A 23,028-nucleotide genomic window follows, 5' to 3' on the forward strand; every position below is an offset into this window, starting at 1 on the left:
ATAGGATCAATTTTCTCAACAACAAATCAACCCTCAAATTTACTTCAAAACTTCTTTCCTCTTCACTAAAATCTACATATATATATCTTGGCATTATGGCCAAACTACTAATTATTTCTTGAAGTTGTTTAATCATGGATATGGTGATGGAGTTGAGAACAACAAACTCAGTAGTGATTTTCACCAAGAGTAGTTGTTGCATTTCTCACAGCATCAAAACCCTAATCCGTAGTTTTGGTGCAAATCCTACGATTTACGAGCTCGATACACATCCAAATGGTAAGCAAATGGAGAAGGCATTGAAAAACCTAGGATGTCAACCAAGTGTTCCAGCAGTATTTATAGGGAAAGAATTAGTTGGTGGTGCTAATGAGATAATGAGCCTTAATCTGAGGGGCAAGCTTAAACAATTACTGGGCTAATGCCATTTGGGTATAGACTCATTTGATACTTCTTCCTTTGTTTGCAGTTGGGAGGTTGGAAGCAGACAAAACTGGAACTCCTTTTGTTAATCATATAAAGCTAAATAGTATTAGTAAATTAATATTGTAATCAACCCCTACCCTCCTCTCCAGATACTAGTAGCAGTTATGCTCTGTCATTCTCTTATACTGATGCATATTAAAATATGATATATTACATCATTTTGTACGAAAAAAATATAATTAACTAGATAACAAATGTGTATTTGTAGTTTCTATAATAAATTTACAACTTATATGTATAGTCTTTAAGCTTCGGATGGTTGTTTTTTTCCCCAACATATTTGATTTGGTTCTTGATGTATAAATAAATAATAGTATCTTATATACTACTATATAATATAATATGTGGTAATGATATGATTTTTAATGTCCGTCACTGATTATATGCTCTCTCTTCTTTTTTTAAAAAAGTTTTTTGAATATTTTATGTTACCTTTTTCTTACTTCACTTTTTGAATTCTATTAATTCTGACTGTTGAAAAAATAATCCATTTTGAAAAAGTAAGGGTGCAATGAACAACCAGACGTTTTTCTAGCTAGATTTTGTTTTTCTTTAACAAAAATAATATTTACGAGTTCTATATTAGCTGTCATATTTCTCTTCTCAAAAGTCAATTTAATTAATTAAATAATATTTTAAGACCGATCGTAATTCGGACAATAGATCACATGGCACATATGGCAAAAGGCTATAACAATGAAAACGAATTGACATTTTCTCTTTTTAGTAATGGCAGGGGAATGTATTCCAATTTGCACAAGCCATATATTATAAAATGGGAATTTTTTTTTTTCGTTTTTCAATTTTGAAAAATCAGATAACCAATCAACTAAGCTACTAAAATTTCCTAAAATGCTAGAACTCGGAACTTGTAAACAACAAATAGTGCCCATGTATAAATATCCTTGTCTCGAGAATCATAAAAACACGGGAAAATAGTTTAAAATATTCGTGTATTTTCGTCTATTAGTTAAATTTATCCTTAGTTACATTATAGAACTAAATATGCCTTTGTCGTTATTAAATTAGGCAAAAATATCTCATTTTGAATAGAATCACCCAAATCAAATAAAATTGAATATTTTTCCCAAAATGTGGATTGATGTGTTTATAATTGGATTTAATTTGATATGATTTATTTTGTTTGGTGGGTTGTGTCAAATCATATTAAAAGAGGGGAGTGAGTAATTTTTTGTTTGATTTGGAAGATTTCATTCAAAATAGAGACATTTTTGCATACTTTAGTAACAACAGAGGTATATTTGGCCCTATAATATAATTAGGGACAAACTTCATTAATTTACGAAAATAGAGGGATACTTTTTACCCTTTTCCCTAAGAGCATAATCAACTTTAAAATAATTTCTTTTAGTCCCATCCCTTACACTTTGTTTAGTCCATGGTTGTTACGTATTGTTTCATAATGTAGCGTATTAAATTGTACTCCCTTTGTCCCTAATTACTTGTCCACTTTTCCTTTTATAGTTGTCCCTAATTACTTGTTCACTTTTCCTTTTATAGTTGTCCCTAATTACTTGTCCATTTTGACAAATCAAGAAAGGACAAATTTTTTTACCTATTATACCCTCAATTAAATGACTAATTACTTTGAAAAATGTAAAACTTTTCATCTACTTCATAATTAATAGGGATAAAATGATAAACTCACTATGTCATTAATTGTTTTCTTAATAAGTGTGTCAATTCAAAAGTTGACAAGTAATTAAGGACAGAGGGAGTATTTGTTATATTTGTATCATATTGTATTATTTTTATAGATACAATATTTGTATAAATTGTATCAGTCTATGTCATACATAATGCCACACATTCATATTTGAATGATAAACCTATCAGAAAACTACGATACGGGGATAGGATCAAAGATATAAAGGACAGGAATGTTACGTACGAACCTCCTTAGATTTCTCGGTCATTAAGGCCGTTTTGGGTAGGAGTAGAACAAATATACTAGCCTCTTCTAAAAGATCTTGTATATAGTTTGAGATGCCAAACTCGATCTGTAACTTTTTGCACTCTAAGATCAATGAAGACAAAGTTTTAATTTTAAAAAATAATAGTAATTTTTTTTAGGGAAAAGGGATAAATATACCCGTCATTTCTTCCCCTTTTCCGATTTCAATAATAATAGTTAAAAAAATGTTACATAAATTGAGACAGGAAATGCAAAGGACTTTTTTTTTTTTTTAATCCCTCCGTAGGAGCTCCCACCCCTTTTGCTCTCTTGGTGACTCAAACTCGCAACCTTCGGGTTCAAAGTGAGGGGTAGTTACCATCCGAGCAACTCTCTCTCGTCAGGTAGCAAAGGACTATTTCTTCTTCTTAGCACTTTTTTTTTTCTCACAAAAAGAATCAATAGATGATAAGAGGACAGTTGATCATGTGATGTATGTACTGTACTTTGGAATATTTCTGAAGAATATTGTTAGTCATGATCATCAAAGTAAAAGAATATTGTAATTCGAAGTACCACACATCTGTTGAAGATTTTATTTTATCCTCAGATCCAAAACAAAAAATGTGTCATATATATCTTTTAGAAACTAAAATGATACCCCTTCGTTTTAATTTCAACTTTTTATCGGACATGTTTAAGATCATAAAATCAAAGAGCACTTTGATAGGGTCTATATATCTTTAGCCACTACTAAAAAATCATTATTTCCCCATTGAAATTTCCAAGTGAAAAATGTTAAGCCGCTGGTCTCACAAAATATCGGTAAGAAAAGAAAAAAATAATTATATTTCAAACAGAAAAATTAGGGAATTTCCCACTATTCTTGTTTTCCACTATGCATTTTTTCAATGAGCTGATCCAGTGGAAAATGACTGGGAAAATATAATCATGCTCTATAACACAACTAATTTGCAGTAGAAAATATCTTTGTCCGTCAAGTCAAAACCATATAAACAAATTGAAAACGGAAAAGTACACTAGTATATGTGACCTTTGGAGGTACTAAGGGGCCATTTTCATAGACCAACAATTCATGTACAGATGTACTACATTCCCTTCCAAAGGGAATTTTAACAAAGTTTATCTCTGTGGTACGGATAGTATATAATGTGGACTTGATATCAACAACATGCCAATGCATGTGGATATATTCTTTAAAATTTTCAAATTAAAAAATATTCTCAGAGCATTATCGGTTTCTTTTTTCCTTTAGATGATATATATTATTTTCAAGAGGGCATACTATGTACACTGGAAATGCAACAATATCAACGTTCTGAGAATATTTTAAAGGTAGATAAGGCATGCATGCCCTTATCATGAAAAATCTAGATAAATCCAACTTGTTCTAATTAGAGATATCTTCACTTTTTTTTTTCTCTTTTAGCTAACATATAGATAGTGCCTCTATATATAGCTTCATGCTAGGTTTAATTTTCTCAACAACAAATCAACCCTCAAATTCACTTCGCAACTTCTTTCCTCTTCACTAAAAACTATATACATATATTGGCATTTTGGCCAAACTAATTATTTCTTGAAGTTGTTTAACCATGGACATGGTGATGAAGTTGGGAACATCAAGCTCTGTAGTGATTTTCACCAAGAGTAGTTGTTGCATTTCTCACAGCATCGAAACCCTAATCCGTAATTTTGGAGCAAACCCTATAATTTATGAGCTCGATACACATTCAAATGGGAAGAAAATGGAGAAGGCATTGATGGAACTAGGGTGTCAGCCAAGTGTTCCAGCAATATTTATAGGAAAAGAGTTAGTTGGTGGTGCAAATGAGATAATGAGCCTTAATCTGAGGGGAAAGCTTAAACAATTGCTCATTAGGGCTAATGCTATTTGGGTATAGAAATTAATTATATTAAGCTAACAAGTGCATTTGGATGGTTGTTTTGTTCTACCTATTTGATTTGGTTCTTGGTGTATAAATAAAAATAATAATATCTTATACTACAATGTGTTATTACATGACATTTTTATTTTTAAAACTTTTTAAATAAAATTTTTAGATCTGTCACTAATTACGTGCTCCTTTTTTTTTCGTTTAAGATTGAGCAAGGTCCATTACATTGATGTACATAATATATATCAATCATAAATATGATCTCTACTACATTTAAATAAGGGTAAATTACAGAAATTACATACTTGTAAGGCAAAATTACAATCTATCCCTTAAAAGTTTATAATTACAGAAATCTCAAACGGATACAATAATATAAGCGCTGATGCATTAATCTGATGCGCGAGATACATTAATCGTTAAGTAAGATACATTACATTTTATGCATGATACACTAATCTGATGCGCGAGATACAATAATATAAGCGATGACACATTAATCTGATGCGCCAGATACACTAATCTGATGCGCGAAAATGAGGGATTTTGGAGATTTGTAAAACTTATAGGGGATAATGGTAATAAGTAAACTAAAAGGTGAGATTTTTGTAATTTTTCTTTTTAAGTAATACTCTTTAAGTACATTTGTGGGAATCTAATATGTAAGATGATATTTTATGTTACCTTTTCAATCTTACTTCACTTTTTGACTTATATTAATTCCAGACGTTTTCTAGTCAGATTTTGTTTTCTTTAACAAAAAAGGCATATTACTTATATTCCGCCTCTCTAAAGTAAATTTTATTAATTTTCATTTGTAATTAAAATGGATTAGATTATTTTGATATTTTAAAATTACAATTTAGATATAAATATTCAAAAAAAAATAATTATAAATTGCAATCGTTCTCGTATCAATCTAATTTGGAGACGGGGTAATTAAATCACTAGATCACAAATATTCCTACCCAGACACTAGATCAATAAGAGTTTGACATTTTCTCATTTTAGTAATGATAGGGGAATGTGTTCCAATTGATGCTATAACTTGACTTGTTAACCAACAATAATGCCCATATATAATATGTCCTTGTTGAGAATCATAAGAACATGGGAAAAGGGTAAACAAAATTTCCAATTATTTTTGTCTATTAAGTTTGTTTTTTGTTATACTCTAGGATCTAATATCTTTTACAGTTATCAGAGTATGATAAAATATCCCTATTTTAATTTGGATGGAATCCCTCAAATCAAATAGGGATTTTTTTGCATATTTCAGTAACGACAAGGGCATATTTGACACTATATATAGTATAATTAGAGACTAACTTAACTAATATTCGAAAAATGAGGGATATTTTTTACCATTTTCCCTAAAAACATAATCTTGAGTTTAAAGTAATTTTTTTTAGGAAAAAGGGGAAAATATACCCCTCAACATTGCCTCTTTTCTCGTTTAAAATATAATGTGCGTAGTGAAAAAGTACTACATAAATTGAGACATGAGAGTACATGTTGGGTTTTATGCAGTTTTGATTATTAACAAAGTAACATGAAACATGTAAGTCAACCTGGTTCATAGATGCACTGTATCAAGAAGCCGAATCCGTTGCAAGATCACTAATGAATAAAGACAAGCGTGCAATAATCAGGAAACGAGTGATAATTATGTCATAAATTCAATGAAACAAACATGTGCTAAATTGAGGAGTTAAAGTTCAACTACAGCACAAAAGAATCAAAGAGTTTGATTTAAAGAACGAGTTTCACTTGAATTAGAACTCAAGTTCAAAAGAGTTTGAGTTGATGGAGAGTTTGTACATGTGCTGAAGAGTTGGAGTTCGATTACAACACAAAAGAATTAATGAATTTGATTTGAAGAAGAAGCATAAAGGACCAGGAGTTTGAATTGAAGGAGTCTGGCTTACTTGAAGTAGAACTCTAAGTCAAGAGAGTTTGAGTTTGTCGAGTTTAAAATGAAGAACAACTTTCTGAAGAGTTTTGCTTAAAGGGAAGTAATGTTGATGTAATCTTAGTTCAGTGAGTTATAAGCTGAATTAGGAGTGTTTGTTTTCAAGTTTATTATAACTCGAAGACTTGAGAACACATACCTTGAGAGGTTTTTGTTGAAGTTTATGATTTAGAGTTATTTTTTTAGATTATGGAGTTTGTAATCTTAAATTGTTGAGGCTCAATGATTTAGTGAAGTTGGAGTCAAATTCGGTAGGCATACATGTCGTGGTTTTTCACACCTTTTGAGACGGATGTTTTTCATGTAAAATATTATGTTATTAATTTACTTACTATTCTATTTGCAACAAATGTTAAATATATGAAAAATAAAATAAATCAACCACAAACAAAATATGAAGAAACAAGAATATTATCGATAAAATAATGTGGGTACAGTTTTATTCCTCCCTTGGTTCTTCTCTCTGAATTTTGTCTTAGTTCGAGGTTTAATTTGTTAGTAGTATGTTTCTCTAATTAAGGATTTGAACTTGATCTCCATGAAAGAATTTATAGATCTTCTTGAAGTATTTGATTATCAAGAAGGGTCGTCTCACATATCTTGATGTCTTAATGAGTATCCCGATTGTTTAGGAAATATTCGAGATGCATCTTTAACGAAATATTTTGTTGATAAACAGTGCATGTGCACTTTTTGTTCCTCCCTTCATTTTTACCTCTAGCTTTTCTCCATAATTCGAGAGTTGCTAGTAGCGTATTCTCAAATTAGGGATGATTTGGACTTCTTTGATCTCTTTATGAATATTCCCAGAGCTTATGAGATATTCGAGATTTTGATCTTTATGAATATCCATTAGTTTATGGGATATTTGAGATTTTGATCTTTATGAATACCCAAGAGTTTATATGGATATTCGAGATTTTGATCTTTATAAATACCCAAGAGTTTATGAGAGATTCGAGATTTGATCTTTACAAATACCCAGATGTTAATGTGATATTCAATATGCCTCTTCAAAAGGAAGATATTACCTTTTATCTAGGCATGAACTAGGGTTATAGGATAGAGTAACCTCCTAGAACCTAACTGAAATTAAACTCGTCTTATGGAGTGCCAATTGAAATTAAATATGTCTTGTAGAGTTATATAAAATTTTGATGTCTACATGTTCATAATTACAGCTGCTTTGTTCAAACACGTTAGATAACCTGTTTCACACTTAGATGAAAAATTAAGTTAAGTAACTAAACTCTAGATCGTGTAGAATAACAGTATAAGAATAATTGGCAAGCCAAATAATAGGCTCTTATACCTAGCTTTTCAAAGGTAGCAAAGGACTATATCTTCTTTAATTTGTAGCACTTTTTTTTTTCCAGAAAGAATCAATAGATGATAAGAGGACAATTGATCATGTGATCTATCTACCGTTTGGAATATTTCTGAAGAAATTTTCAACTAAGTTAGTCGTGATCAAAGTAAAAGAATATTGTTTCGAAATTCCTTTCTTTCTTCTTGTTAATTCTAGTACCAGACATCTTTTGAAGATTTTATTTTATCCACAAATAAAAAAAGAAGTGCCACATATATCTTTTAGACTAAAACATACTCCATGGATTTCTATTTATTTGTCTTATTTTCCTTTTCAATCAGTTTTAAAAAAATGTTTCTTTCCCTTAAGCCACTACCAAAAGAAAAAACTATTTTCGCACTGAAAAATGTTCAGTAGCTATACTCACAAATATTTTAATTGAATCATCAGTGAGAAAAGAAAAAATAATAATGTTTTCATACGAAAAAATTAGAAAATTTGCGTATTTTTCTTATTTCCCACCATATTTTCCCATTGAGGCAGTTTGATGAAAAATGAGTGGGAAATTAAAAAATTATGTTCTATAGCACAGATCTCCTATTGATTCGCAGCGGAAAAATTCTTAATTTCTAATAATAAGCTTATAAACAAATTGAAACGGAAAATTACTATAATATATGTGACCTTTGGAGGTGCTAAGGGAGCAATAATTTTCTTAGAACAACAATTCATGTACTACATTCTCTCTGGTACGGATAGTATAATGTGGACTTGATTTCAACATGTCAACGAGGATATATTCTTTTAAAGAAAAAAAATCTCAAATTAAAAATAAGATTCTATTTAAAAAAGTCACTCCAACTGGATATAATATAGGTTTCGTTTTTCCTTTATATGATATATTGTTTTCAAGAAGGCATACTATGTACTAGGGGTGTATAGAATCGAATTGAGAATCGAATCAAACCGCAAATCGAGTCAACCCGAAAAAAAAATTGACTAGTGGTTTGGTTTGACTTGGTTTGGTTTTGAAAAAAAAAATCTGACTATATTTGGGTTGGTTTGGTTTTAACTAAAAAAAACCAACCCGAGACCAAACCAACCCGAATTTATATATATAATTTTAAAATTTTATTTTATACATAAAAATATTTACTTTGATATAATTTTTAAATATTTCTTATACTTTTCCATAGTTTTTATCTTTTAATATATTATTTCAAGTTTGAAACTTAGAATTATGAATGGGCCAATAAAGATTATAGTCCACAAATGTTGGTAATTATAATAAAGCTTAAATCAAAATCAAATTAATACTAATGCAAAAAAGAAATCAATTCAACACTAAGAATGACAATAATATTGAATAGTTGTTCTTTAGTTTTAGGGATAAGGGTCTGAAAAATACTCCCAACTTTCATCGGATTTGCTGTTGCGATACTAAACTTTCATAAGGACCTATTACCTCCCTAGACTATTTAATAGTGTATTTTAAAGGTATATATGTGCCCACGTAGATACATTACTATTTATAATTTTGCATTATTTTTTATGTCCACGTGGGCAAATATATATGTTTAAAATACGGTATTAAATAGTCTAGGGAGGTAAGAGGTCCTCATGAAAGTTTAGTATCGCAACAACAAATCCAACCAAGTTGGGGTATTTTTTAGACCCTTATCCCTTAGTTTTACATTGGTTTAGACAATTAAAATGCATAATCTAATTTTAATTTTCTTTAACATTTAGTCATGTAACTAATACTTATTAAACTTAATTTTAGCATGATTTAGTACTTTTAAATTATGATCATTTCCATTATGACTTGTTAATTTGCAATATTTGTTTTACGCGATTTCATTGTTATTATTATTGTTGGATATTTTAGTGTCATTAATCATATCATATTGTGTTATATTTTTAAGAAATATCTTAGATAGTTGTATTTTGGTAGGACTAAAGAAATATTTGAAGTACAAGTAAATTATATGTTGTGTATGAATACTTTACCGGAAAAATCCGAAACAACCCGAAAAACCGAAAAACCGAAAAACCCGAAAAAATCCGAAAAAACCCGAGGTTGAAAAACCCGAGTTTTATTGGTTTGGTTTATAAATTTAAAAATCCGACACAAATGGTTTGGTTTGATATTTGAAAAACCCGAACCAACCTAGCCATGTACACCCCTACTATGTACACTGGAAATGCAACAATATTAATGTTCTAAGAATATTTTAAAGGTAGATAAGGCATGCATGCCCTTATCGTGAAAAATCTAGATATATCCAACTTGTTCTAATTAGATATGTTCTCTATATATAGCTTCATGTTTGGTTCAATTTACTCAACAACAAATCAAACCTCAAATTCACTTCACAATTTCTTTCCTCTTCACTAAAAGCTATACATACATATCTTGGCATTTGGTCAAACGATAGTACTCATTAATTATTGAAGTTTATTTAAGCATGGATATGGTGATGAAGTTGGGAACATCAAGCTCGGTGGTGATTTTCACCAAGAGTAGTTGCTGCATTTCTCACAGCATTGAAACTCTAATACGTAGTTTTGGTGCAAACCCTACAATTTACGAGCTCGATACACATCCAAATGGGAAGCAAATGGAGAAGGCATTGATGGAACTAGGGTGTCAACCAAGTGTGCCAGCAATATTTATAGGGAAAGAGTTAGTTGGTGGTGCAAATGAGATAATGAGCTTTAATGTGAGGGGCAAACTTAAACAATTGCTCATAAGGGCAAATGCCATTTGGGTATAGAAAATAATGACTTGGTTGCAAGTGTAGGAGTTTATACAACTATTCTTCTTTTTTTTAAAAAAAATAATTAAAAAAATACCGATCTCTCGAGGTCAAATTATTAATTTTTACAATAAACCAACCCCATTTGTAAAGTTTCTTTAGCTTCTTCAGAGGGTTGTTTTTTCTCCCATTTTAAGTTGTTTTTTGATGTACAAATAAAGTAATATACTTTGGTCATAGCTAGTGGCAATTTTACTTTGTATCCATCTTATAGCATGAAATAAAGAAGTTGATAACAAATGAACATCTTTTATGTATGTAATGCACTTTAATCTGAAGTATCAATAATATTTTTTTTCGTCTATTAGTTAAATTTATCCTTAGTTACATTATAGAACTAAATATGCCTGTCGTTATTAAATTAGGCAAAAATATCTCTATTTTGAATAGAATCACCCAAATCAAATAAAATTGAATATTTTTCCCAAAATGTGGATTAATGTGTTTATAATTGGATTTAATTTGATATGATTTATTTTGTTTGGTGGGTTGTGTCAAATCATATTAAAAGAGGGGAGTGAATAATTTTTTGTTTGATTTGGAAGATTTCATTCAAAATAGAGATATTTTTGCATACTTTAGTAACAACAGAGGTATATTTGGCCCTATAATATAATTAGGGACAAACTTCATTAATTTACGAAAATAGAGGGATACTTTTTACCCTTTTCCCTAAGAGCATAATCAACTTTAAAATAATTTCTTTTCGTCCCATCCCTTACACTTTGTTTAGTCCATGGTTGTTACGTATTGTTTCATAATGTAGTGTATTAAATTGTACTCCCTTTGTCCCTAATTACTTGTCCACTTTTCCTTTTATAGTTGTCCCTAATTACTTGTCCATTTTGACAAATCAAGAAAGCACAATTTTTTTTACCTATTATACCCTCAATTAAATGACTAATTACTTTGAAAAATGTAGAACTTTTCATCCACTTCATAATTAATAGGGAGAAAATGATAAACTCACTATGTCATTAATTGTTGTGTCAATTCAAAAGTGGACAAGTAATTAAGGACAGAGGGAGTGTTTGTTATATTTGTATCATATTGTATTATTTTTATAGATACAATGTTTGTATAAATTGTATCAGTCTATGTCATTGCATAATATCACACATTCATATTTGAATGATAAACCTACAAGAAAAATACGATACGAAATAGGATCAAAGATGTAAAGGACAGGAATGTTATCGTACGAACCTCCTTAGATTTCTCGGTCATTAAGGCCGTTTTGGGTAGGAGTAGAACAAATATACTAGCCTCTTCTAAAAGATCTTGTATATAGTTTGAGATGCCAAACTCGATCTGTAACTTTTTGCACTCTTAAGATCAATGAAGACAAAGATTTAATTTTTAAAAATAATAATAATTTTTTTTAGGGAAAATGGATAAATATACCCATCATTTCTTCCCCTTTTCCGATTTCAATAATAATAGTTAAAAAAATGTTACATAAATTGAGACAGGAAATGCAAAGGAGTTTTTTTTTTTTAATCCCTCCCTAGGAGCTCCCACCCCTTTTGCTCCCTTGGTGACTCAAACTCGCAATCTTCGGGTTGAAAGTGAGGGGTGGTTACCATCCGAGCAACTCCCTCTCGTCAGGTAGCAAAGGACTATTTCTTCCTATTAGCACTTTTTTTTTCTCTCAGAAAGAATCAATAGATGATAAGAGGACAGTTGATCATGTGATGTATGTACTGTACTTTGGAATATTTCGGAAGAATATTGTTAGTCATGATCATCAAAGTAAAAGAATATTGTAATTCGAAGTACCACACATCTTTTGAAGATTTTATTTTATCCTCAGATCCAAAACAAAAAATGTGTCATATATATCTTTTAGAAATTAAAATGATACCCCTTCGTTTTAATTTCAACTTTTTATCGGACATGTTTAAGACCATAAAATCAAAGAGCACTTTGATAGGGTCTATATATCTTTAGCCACTACTAAAAAATCATTACTTCCCCACTGAAATTTCCAAGTGAAAAATGTTAAGCCGCTATTCTCACATATATTTTGATTGAATCGGTAAGAAAAGAAAAAAAAAATTATGTTTCAAAGAGAAAAATTAGGGAATTCCCACTATTCTTGTTTCCCACAATGCATTTTTCCAATGAGCTGATTCAGTGGAAAATAAGTGGGAAAATATAATCATGCTCTATAACACAACTAATTTGCGGAAGAAAAAATCTTTGTCCGTCAAGTCAAAACCATATAAACAAATTGAAAACGGAAAAGTACACTAGTATATGTGACCTTTGGAGGTACTAAGGGGGCCATTTTCATAGAACAACAATTCATGTACAGATGTACTACATTCCCTTCCAAAGAGAATTTTAACAAAGTTCATCTCTGTGGTACGGATGGTATATAATGTGGACTTGATATCAACAACATGTCAATGCATGTGGATATATTCGTTAAAATTTTCAAAAAAAATTTATCTCAAATTAAAAAATATTCTCAGAGCATTATAGGTTTCTTTTTTCCTTTAGATGATATATTATTTTCAAGAGGGCATACTATGTACACTGGAAATGCAACAATATCAATGTTCTGAGAATATTTTAAAAGTAGATAAGGCATGCATGCCCTTATCATGAAAAATCTAGATAAATCCAACTTGTTCTAATTAGATATATCTTCACTTTTTTTTTTCTCTTTTAGCTAACATATAGATAGTGCCTCTATATATAGCTTCATGCTAGGTTTAATTTTCTCAACAACAAATCAACCCTCAAATTCACTTCACAACTTCTTTCCTCTTCACTAAAAACTATATACATATATTGGCATTTTGGCCAAACTAATTATTTCTTGAAGTTGTTTAACCATGGACATGGTGATGAAGTTGGGAACATCAAGCTCTGTAGTGATTTTCACCAAGAGTAGTTGTTGCATTTCTCACAGCATCGAAACCCTAATCCGTAATTTTGGAGCAAACCCTATAATTTATGAGCTCGATACACATTCAAATGGGAAGAAAATGGAGAAGGCATTGATGGAACTAGGGTGTCAGCCAAGTGTTCCAGCAATATTTATAGGAAAAGAGTTAGTTGGTGGTGCAAATGAGATAATGAGCCTTAATCTGAGGGGAAAGCTTAAACAATTGCTCATTAGGGCTAATGCTATTTGGGTATAGAAATTAATTATATTAAGCTAACAAGTGCATTTGGATGGTTGTTTTGTTCTACCTATTTGATTTGGTTCTTGGTGTATAAATAAAAATAATAATATCTTATACTACAATGTGTTATTACATGACATTTTTATTTTTAAAACTTTTTAAATAAAAATTTTAGATCTGTCACTAATTACGTGCTCCTTTTTTTTTTCCGTTTAAGATTGAGCAAGGTCCAATATTACATTGATGTACATAATATATATCAATCATAAATATGATCTCTACTACATTTAAATAAGGGCAAATTACAGAAATCACATACTTGTAAGCCAAAATTACAATTTATCCCTTAAAAGTTTATAATTACAGAAATTCATCAAACGGATACAATAATATAAGCGCTGATACATTAATCTGATGCGCGAGATACATTAATCGTTAAGTAAGATACATTACATTTTATACATTATACACTAATTTGATGTACATTTTATACATGATACACTAATCTGATGCGCGAGATACAATAATATAAGCGCTGATACATTAATCTGATGCGTGAGATACACAAATCTGATGCGCGAAAATGAGGGATTTTGAAGATTTGTAAAACTTATAAGGGATAATGGTAATAAGTAAACTAAAAGGTGGATTTTTGTAATTTTTCCTTTAAATAATACTCAAGTACATTTGTGGGAATCTAATCTGTAAGATGATATTTTATGTTACCTTTTCAATCTTACTCCACTTTTTGACTTATATTAATTCCAGCCGTTTTCTAGTCAGATTTTGTTTTCTTTAACCAAAAAGGCATATTACTCATATTGCGCCTCTCTAAAGTAAATTTTATTAATTTTCATTTGTAATTAAAATGGATTAGATTATTTTAATATTTTAAAATTACAATTTAGATATAAATATTCAAAAAAAATTATAAAAAATATTATAAATTGCAATCATTCTTGTATCAATCTGATTTGGAGACGGGGTAATTAAATCACTAGATCACAAATATTCCTACCCAGACACTAGATCAATAAGAGAATTTGACATTTTCTCATTTTAGTAATGATAGGGGAATGTGTTCCAATTGATGCTAGAACTTGACTTGTTAACCAACAATAATGCCCATATATAATATGTCCTTGTTGAGAATCATAAGAACATGGAAAAAGGGTAAACAAAATTTCCATTTATTTTTGTCTATTAAGTTTGTTTTTAGTTATACTCTAGGATCAAATATCTTTTACAGTTATCAGAGTATGACAAAATATCCCTATTTTGGATGGAATCCCCCAAATCAAATAGGGAAATTTTTGCATATTTCAGTAACGACAAGGGCATATTTGACATTATATATAGTATAATTAGAGACAAACTTAACTAATATTCGAAAAATGAGGAATATTTTTTACCCTTTTCTCTAAAACCATAATCTTGAGTTTAAAGTAATTTTTTTTAGGAAAAAGGGGAAAATATAACCCTCAACATTGCCTCTTTTCTCGTTTAAAATATAATGTGCATAGTGAAAAAGTACTACATAAATTGAGACATGAGAGTACATGTTGGGTTTTATGCAATTTTGATTATTAACAAAGTAACATGAAACATGTAAGTCAATCTGGTTCATAGATGCACTGTCTCAAGAAGTTGAATCCGTTGCAAGATCACTAATGAATAAAGAAAGACAAGCGTGCAATAATCAGGAAACGGGTGATAATTATGTCATAAATTCAATGAAACAAACATGTGCTAAATTGAGGAGTTAAAGTTCAACTACAACACTAAAGAATCAAAGAGTTTGATTTAAATAAGGAGTTTCACTTGAATTAGAACTCAAGTTCAAAAGAGTTTGAGTTGATGGAGAGTTTGTACATGCGCTTAAGAGTTGGAGTTCGATTACAACACAAAAGAATTAATGAATTTGATTTGAAGAAGGAGAGTAAAGGGACAAGGAGTTTGAATTGAAGGAGGAGTCTGGCTTACTTGAAGTAGAACTCTAAGTCAAGAGAGTTTGAGTCTGTCGAGTTTGAAATGAAGAACAACTTTCTGAAGAGTTTTGCTTAAAGGGAAGTAATGTTGATGTAATCTTAGTTCAGTGAGTTATAAGCTGAATTAGGAGTGTTTGTTTACAAGTTTATGATAACTCGAAGACTTGAGAACACATACCTTGAGAGGTTTTTGTTGAAGTTTATGATTTAGAGTTATTTTTTTAGATTATGGAGTTTGTAATCTTAAATTGTTGAGGCTCAATGATTTAGTGAAGTTGGAATCAAATTTGGTAGGCATACATGTTGTGGTTTTACACACCTTTTGAGACGGATGTTTTTCATTATGTTATTAATTTACTTACTATTCTGTTTGCAACAAATGTTAAATATATGAAAAATAAAATAAATCAACCACAAACAAAATATGAAGAAACAAGAATATTATTGATAAAACAATGTGGGTACAATTTTGTTCCTCTCTTGGTTCTTCTCTCTGAATTTTGTCTTAGTTCGAGGTTTAATTTGTTAGTAGTATGTTTCTCTAATTAAGGATTTGAACTTGATCTCCATGAAAGAATTTATAGATCTTCTTGAAGTATTTGATTATCAAGAAGGGTCGTCTCACATATCTTGATGTCTTCATGAGTATCCCGATTGTTTAGGAAATATTCGAGATGTATCTTTAACGAAATATTTTGTTGATAAACAGTGCATGTGCACTTTTTGTTCCTCCCTTTATTTTTACCTCTAGCTTTTCTCCATAATTCGAGAGTTGTTAGTAGCATATTCTCAAATTAGGGATGATTTGGACTTCTTTGATCTCTTTATGAATATCCCCAGAGTTTATGAGATAATCGAGATTTTGATCTTTATGAATATCCAAGAGTTTATGGGATATTCGAGATTTTGATCTTTATGAATACCCAAGAGTTTATATGGATATTCAAGATTTTGTTCTTTATAAATACCGAAGAGTTTATGAGATATTCGAGATTTGATCTGTACAAATATCCAGATGTTAATGTGATATTTGATATGCTTCTTCAAAAGGAAGATATTATCTTTTATCTAGGCATGAACTAGGGTTATAGGATAGAGTAACCTCCTAGAACCTAACTGGAATTAAACTCGTCTTATGGAGTGCCAGTTGAAATTAAATATGTCTTGTAGAGTTATATAAAATTTTGATGTCTACATGTTCTCAATTACAACTGCTTTGTTCAAACACGTTAGATAACATGTTTCACACTTAGTTGAAAAATTAAGTTAAGTAACTAAACTCTAGATCGTATAGAATAACAGTATAAGAATATTTGGCAAGCCAAATAATAGGCTCTTATACCTAGCTTTTCAAAGGTAGCAAAGGACTATATCTTCTTTAATTTGTAACACTTTTTTTTCAGAAAGAATCAATAGATGATAAGAGGACAATTGATCATGTGATCTATCTACCGTTTGGAATATTTCTGAAGAAATTTTCAACTAAGTTAGTCGTGATCAAAGTAAAAGAATATTGTTTCGAAATTCCTTTCTTTCTTCTTGTTAATTCTAGTACCAGACATCTTTTGAAGATTTTATTTTATCCTCAAATCAAAAAAGAAGTGCCACATATATCTTTTAGACTAAAACATACTCCATGAATTTCTATTTATTTGTCTTATTTTCCTTTTCAATCCGTTTTAAAAAATGTTTCTTTCCCTTTAGCCACTACCAAAAAAAAAAAAAACTATTTTCGCACTGAAAAATGTTCAGTGGCTATACTCACAAATATTTTAATTGAATCATCAATGAGAAAAGAAAAAATAGTAATGTTTTCATACGGAAAAATTAGAAAATTTGCGTATTGTTCTTGTTTCCCACCATATTTTCCCATTGAGGCAGTTTGATAAAAAATGAGTGGGAAATTAAAAAATTATGTTCTATAGCACAGATCTTCCCTTGATTCGCAGTGGAAAAAATCTTAATTTCTAATAATAAGCTTATAAACAAATTGAAACGGAGAAGTACTATAATATATGTGACCTTTGGAGGTGCTAAGGGAGCAATAATTTTCATAGAACAACAATTCATGTACTACATTCTCTCTGGTACGGATAGTATAATGTGGACTTGATTTCAACATGTCAACGAGGAAATATTCTTTTAAAGAAAAAAAATCTCAAATTAAAAATAAGATTCTATTTAAAAAAGTCACTCCAACTGGATATAATATAGGTTTCTCTTTTCCTTTAGATGATATATATTATTTTCAAGAGGGCATACTATGTAGACTGGAAATGCAACAATATTAATGTTGTGAGCATATTTTGAAGGTAGATAAGGCATGATGCCCTTATCATGAAAAATCTAGATATCCAACTTGTTCTAATTAGATATGTTCTCTATATATCTCTTCATCATATGTTCAATTTACTCAACAACAAATCAAACCTCAAATTCACTTCACAATTTCTTTCCTCTTCACTAAAAGCTATACATACATATCTTGGCATTTGGCCAAACTATATATACTCATTAATTATTGTAGTTATTTAAGCATGGATATGGTGATGAAGTTGGGAACATCAACCTCGGTGGTAATTTTCACCAAGAGTAGTTGTTGCATTTCTCACAGTATCGAAACTCTAATACGTAGTTTTGGTGCAAACCCTACAATTTACGAGCTCGATACACATCCAAATGGGAAGCAAATGGAGAAGGCATTGATGGAACTAGGGTGTCAACCAAGTGTGCCAGCAATATTTATAGGGAAAGAGTTAGTTGGTGGTGCAAATGAGATAATGAGCCTTAATGTGAGGGGCAAAATTAAACAATTGCTCATTAGGGCAAATGCCATTTGGGTATAGAAATTTAGTTAATAATGACTTGGTTGCAAGTGTAGGTGTTTATACAACTAATCTTCTTTTTTCTTAAAAAAAAATAATTAAAAAAAACCGATCTCTCGAGGTCAAATTTTTAATTTTGACAATAAACCAACCCCATTTGTAAAGTTTCTTTTAGCATCTTCAGAGGGTTGTTTTTTCTCCCATTTTAAGTTGCTTTTTGAAGTACAAATAAAGTAATATACTTTGGTCATAGCTAGTGGCAATTTTACTTTGTATGCATCTTATAGCATGAAATAAAGAAGTTGATAACAAATGAACATCTTTTATGTATGTAATGCATTTTAATCTGAAGTATCAATAATATTTTTTTTCTACTAATTACTTTTGTGGCTATATGCTTTATGTTTTTATCATTTAATATATTTTGAGATTGAGCAAAGTCCATCACATGAAATAAACAACATCAGCTCTGAATAATGATCTCTTTCATCTTTAATTTACTAGAAATATCGACTCTGTTTGAGCTCAAATTTTATGGGTTCATTCGTAATGTCCTAGTAAATAATACCCATAATTTCCCAGTGAAAGATATCACTTTTGTTGGAATATCTTGATTCTAGCTCATTAGCTGGAACATCAACTTTGAAACATCATACATAATATAATAATATAAATAATGAATATGCTAGCAAAGGACTCTACTCGAAATACATTTTTAAGGTTTTTTTTTACGTGGAGTCACTCCTCGAAAGATTCTTCATTTGAATTAAATTCTTTTACTCCTTCACCTTTAACTATATCCCTGAAAATGTTATTTTCATCCACTAAACATGTTCTTTCTGAAAATTAAAAAAAATTAATTTTCACCTCTAATTTGCGGAGGTTAGATTTTATGTTTCCCTCTTACAAAGTAAGGGTCCATTCCTAACATCCCACCACCCCACCACCCCAAGGCGGCTTCATTACAAACAAAAAATGTTGGTATATTTTATTTAATGATCAAAATATATTTGTTCTGAATTATCTTGAAACTTTTAATGACCCATTCGAATGTCTTTCTTTTATCTAAACAATTCAACAACTTGTTCTAAAAGGAAATCATATTGCAAATATTCTTATGTAGATACATATTAAAAGTTTTGATTGTTGAGGTGACATATATGAATGAAATCTTCTAGCCATCAATAAGAAGATTCGTCATTTATCCATTTTTTTTTCAATGGCAGGGGAATGTGTTCCAATTTGCTCTAGGCATATAATATATAGTGCATGAGAATGTGTGGTACACTAGAAATCGACATTGTTAAACCAATAATAATAATAATAATAATAATAATAATAATAATGATGATGATGATGATGATAATGCAATAAATAATCGTCCTTGCCAAGCATGCATGTATCATAAAATCATAATCGTCCTAAATTAAATTTAAGTTCAACTTATGTAATTATCATTACCATTAATGGGTTGGGTCGAATTGGATATGACCTTGACTGACCGACCTAGTTGATAGGTTTAGTTATAACGATAATTTTAATATTAACATGGCATAATACATAAATAACATTTTTTTTCTAAAAAGTAATAATTTATCACCATATGGTGGTAAGACCTTTATATATATTGATGAATAAAATTACAAAGCTAAGGGGAGCTTAAGCTCGACCCAATGTTTCACATCGCAGCCAAAAGCTGCTTCACAAAAACTAAGATTCTGGCAAAAATTATACATGTTTTGCACAAATTTACAAGTCCAACGCGATAGAAGAAAATTAGCTATAACATCTCAACTGAATTAGTTTTATACAAATATTTTTTTTCCTCTGCTTATGCCTTAGGGACTCATTTGGATGAGATCAAGTTGGTAAGGTCCGATGGCTACCGATGATAGGTGAGCATGTGCAAAAATAACCAACTCCTCATTTGTAATACTCCATTTTGCCAAGACATCTGCAACTTCATGGACTTCCCTGTAACAATGTCGAACCTCGCAAGTAATAGTATTTGAAATATTTTGAATACGAGTAATGATATTCTTCATTTGCCAAGGGATATGTAATTACCTTTGGTCATCTCAAAAATTATCTTTGAATCACATTCCAAGATTACATTGTAATACTTTATGACCTTTAATTTGGTTTTATCTGATATATATGCCCTCCAATTTTGGATGCACAAGTAGGTATTTTAACTTGTATAGAATTGAACATGTAGATACACACACGTCCTACGTGGCAATTCACGTTCTATGCAACATCTTATGTGGCGTCTTACGTGTACCATGCCACATAGGACGCGTGTGTCGACTTGTTCAACTTTATACAAGTTTAAGTGTCTACTTATTCACACCCAATAAATGCTAGATGATGCCAAATTAAACGAAATATTTATGTATTATACCTATATTAATCGACTAATCATTACATTTCGATACCTTTACCTGGGAAAAATACAGTACTATGATAATTTGTGGCCTTTCGAAATTGTAAGGGATCAAGCATTTTTCTGGATCAGTACTAATTGTACTACATTCCCTTTCTTGATATATCTACTTTATACCAAAGGGAATTTTAATCAAAATTTGCCTATGGTATAGATCGTATAATTAGTGTGGACTTTATTTCAACAACACGTCTATATGAGGATATATATTCTTAAAAGATTTCATTTTTTTTCTCAAATTAAAAGTAATATTCTATTGAAAAAGATTACACCAGCTGGACATATAGATTTATTTTTCCTTTAGCAGAATACTACATTGTTTTCAACAATTTACAAAATATATACATTTTGTTGGATCATTTTGTTCTTATACTTAACTTAAATGCAACATTTATAATTATTGAAGTAGCTTAGTTGGTTAATTATCTAAACTTTCACTTTATTGGTGAAGGTTTGATTTCCCACTTTGTAATACTCTTCCTCTACATCAACTTTGAAACGTCATACGTAATATAATAATAATAATAATAATAAAGAATGAATATGCTAGCAAAGGACTCTACTCGAATTAAATTTTTTTAGGTTTTTTTACATGGAGTCACTCCTCAAAAGATTCTTCATTTGAGTTAAATTCTTTTACGCCTTCACCTTTAACTATATTCCTGAAAATGTCATTTCCATCCGCTAAATATGTTCTTTCTGAAAATTGAAAAGATTTGATTTTCACCTATATTTTGCGGAGGTTAGATTTTATGTTCCCCTCTTACAAAGTAAGGGTCCATACCTAGCCTCCCACCACCCCAAGGCGGCTTCATTACAAACAAAAAAAATGTTGGTAGATTTTATTTAAGGATCAAAATATATTTGTTCTAAGTTTTCTAGAAACTTTTAATGACCCATTCGAATGTCTTTCTTTTATCTAAACAATTCAACAACTTGTTCTAACAGGAAATCATATTGCAAATATTCTTATTTAGACACATATTAAAAGTTTTGATTTTTGAGGTGACATATGAATGAAATCTTCTAGCCATCAATAAGAAGATTTGTCATTTATCCATTTTTTTTCAATGCAGGGGAATGTGTTCCAATTTGCTCTAGGCATATAATATATAGTACATGAGAATGTGTGGTACGCTAAAAATCGACATTATTATTATTAATAATAATAACAATGCAATAAATAGTCGTCCTTGTCAAGCATGCATGTATCATAAAATCATAATCGTCCGTACTTAAATTTAAGTTCAACTTATGTCATTATCATTACTGGGTTGGGTCGAATTGGATATGACCTTGACCGACCGACCTAATTGACAGGTTTAGTTATAACGATGATTTTAATATTTAACATGGCATATTACATAAATATGATTTTTTTCTAAAAAAATAATAATTTATCACCATATGGTAGTAAGACCTTTATATATATTGATGAATAAATTACAAAGCTAGGGGAGCTTAAGCTCGACCCAATGTTCCACATCGCAGCCAAAAGCTGCTTCACAAAAACTAAGATTCTGGCAATAATTATACAAGTTTTGCACAAATTTACAAATCCAACGTGATAGACAAAATTAGCTATAACAGCTCAACTGAATCAGTTTTATACAAATATTTTTTTCCTCTGCTTATGTTGTAGGGACTCATTTGTATGAGATCAAGTTGGTAAGGTCCAATGGGTATCAATGATAGGTGAGCATGCACAAAAAACTCCTCATTTGTAATACCCCATTTTGTCAAGACATTTGCAACTTGATTGACTTCCCTGTAACAATGTTGTACCTCGTAAGTAATAGTACTTGAAATATTTTGAATATGAGTAATGATCTTCTTCATTTGCCAAGAGTTATTGTAATTAGCTTTGATCATCTCAAAAAATATCTTTGAATCACATTCCAAGATTACATTGTATTACTCCATAAACATGACCTTTAATTTGATTTTATCTGGCATCTATGCCTTCCAATTTTGGATGCACAAGTAGGCACTTTAACTTGTATAGAATGGAACAAGTAGATACACACGTCCTACGTGACAATTCACGTTCTATGCAACATCTTATGTGGCGTCTTACGTGTATGCCACATAGGACGCGTGTGTCGACTTGTTCAACTTTATACAAGTTTAAGTGTCTACTTATTCACACCCAATAAATGCTAGATGATGCCAAATTAAACGAAATATTTATGTATTATACCTATATTAATCG

General features: G+C 30.3%; 5 protein-coding genes across 5 annotated transcripts in view; 4 read left to right on the top strand and 1 right to left on the bottom strand.

Annotated features, from left to right (window-relative positions):
• LOC125819013 (uncharacterized) overlaps positions 1–23,028 on the bottom strand; it is a 513,298-nt gene that overhangs the window by 112,358 nt on the left and 377,912 nt on the right. The gene's annotated exons all lie outside the window — the stretch shown is intronic.
• Positions 34–440, top strand: LOC125819031 (monothiol glutaredoxin-S2-like). The gene has a single exon (XM_049498547.1). It carries the CDS (start codon positions 135–137, stop codon positions 420–422), a length of 288 nt encoding a protein of 95 aa, XP_049354504.1. The 5' UTR covers positions 34–134; the 3' UTR covers positions 423–440.
• LOC125819024 (monothiol glutaredoxin-S2-like) lies at positions 3,955–13,656 on the top strand. The gene is made up of 2 exons (XM_049498540.1): positions 3,955–4,350; positions 13,590–13,656. The coding sequence occupies exon 1, from the start codon at positions 4,018–4,020 to the stop codon at positions 4,324–4,326; it is 309 nt and encodes a 102-aa protein (XP_049354497.1). The 5' UTR covers positions 3,955–4,017; the 3' UTR covers positions 4,327–4,350; positions 13,590–13,656.
• Positions 10,070–10,378, top strand: LOC125818936 (monothiol glutaredoxin-S1-like). Its single transcript, XM_049498447.1, has one exon. It carries the CDS (start codon positions 10,070–10,072, stop codon positions 10,376–10,378), a length of 309 nt encoding a protein of 102 aa, XP_049354404.1.
• Positions 13,201–13,590, top strand: LOC125819025 (monothiol glutaredoxin-S2-like). Its single transcript, XM_049498541.1, has one exon. The coding sequence runs from the start codon at positions 13,264–13,266 to the stop codon at positions 13,570–13,572; it is 309 nt and encodes a 102-aa protein (XP_049354498.1). The 5' UTR covers positions 13,201–13,263; the 3' UTR covers positions 13,573–13,590.

This window comes from Solanum verrucosum, unplaced genomic scaffold, assembly GCF_900185275.1.
Source record: "Solanum verrucosum unplaced genomic scaffold, falcon-dt-bn FXZP01000252.1, whole genome shotgun sequence".
NCBI classification, from domain to species: domain Eukaryota; kingdom Viridiplantae; phylum Streptophyta; class Magnoliopsida; order Solanales; family Solanaceae; genus Solanum; species Solanum verrucosum.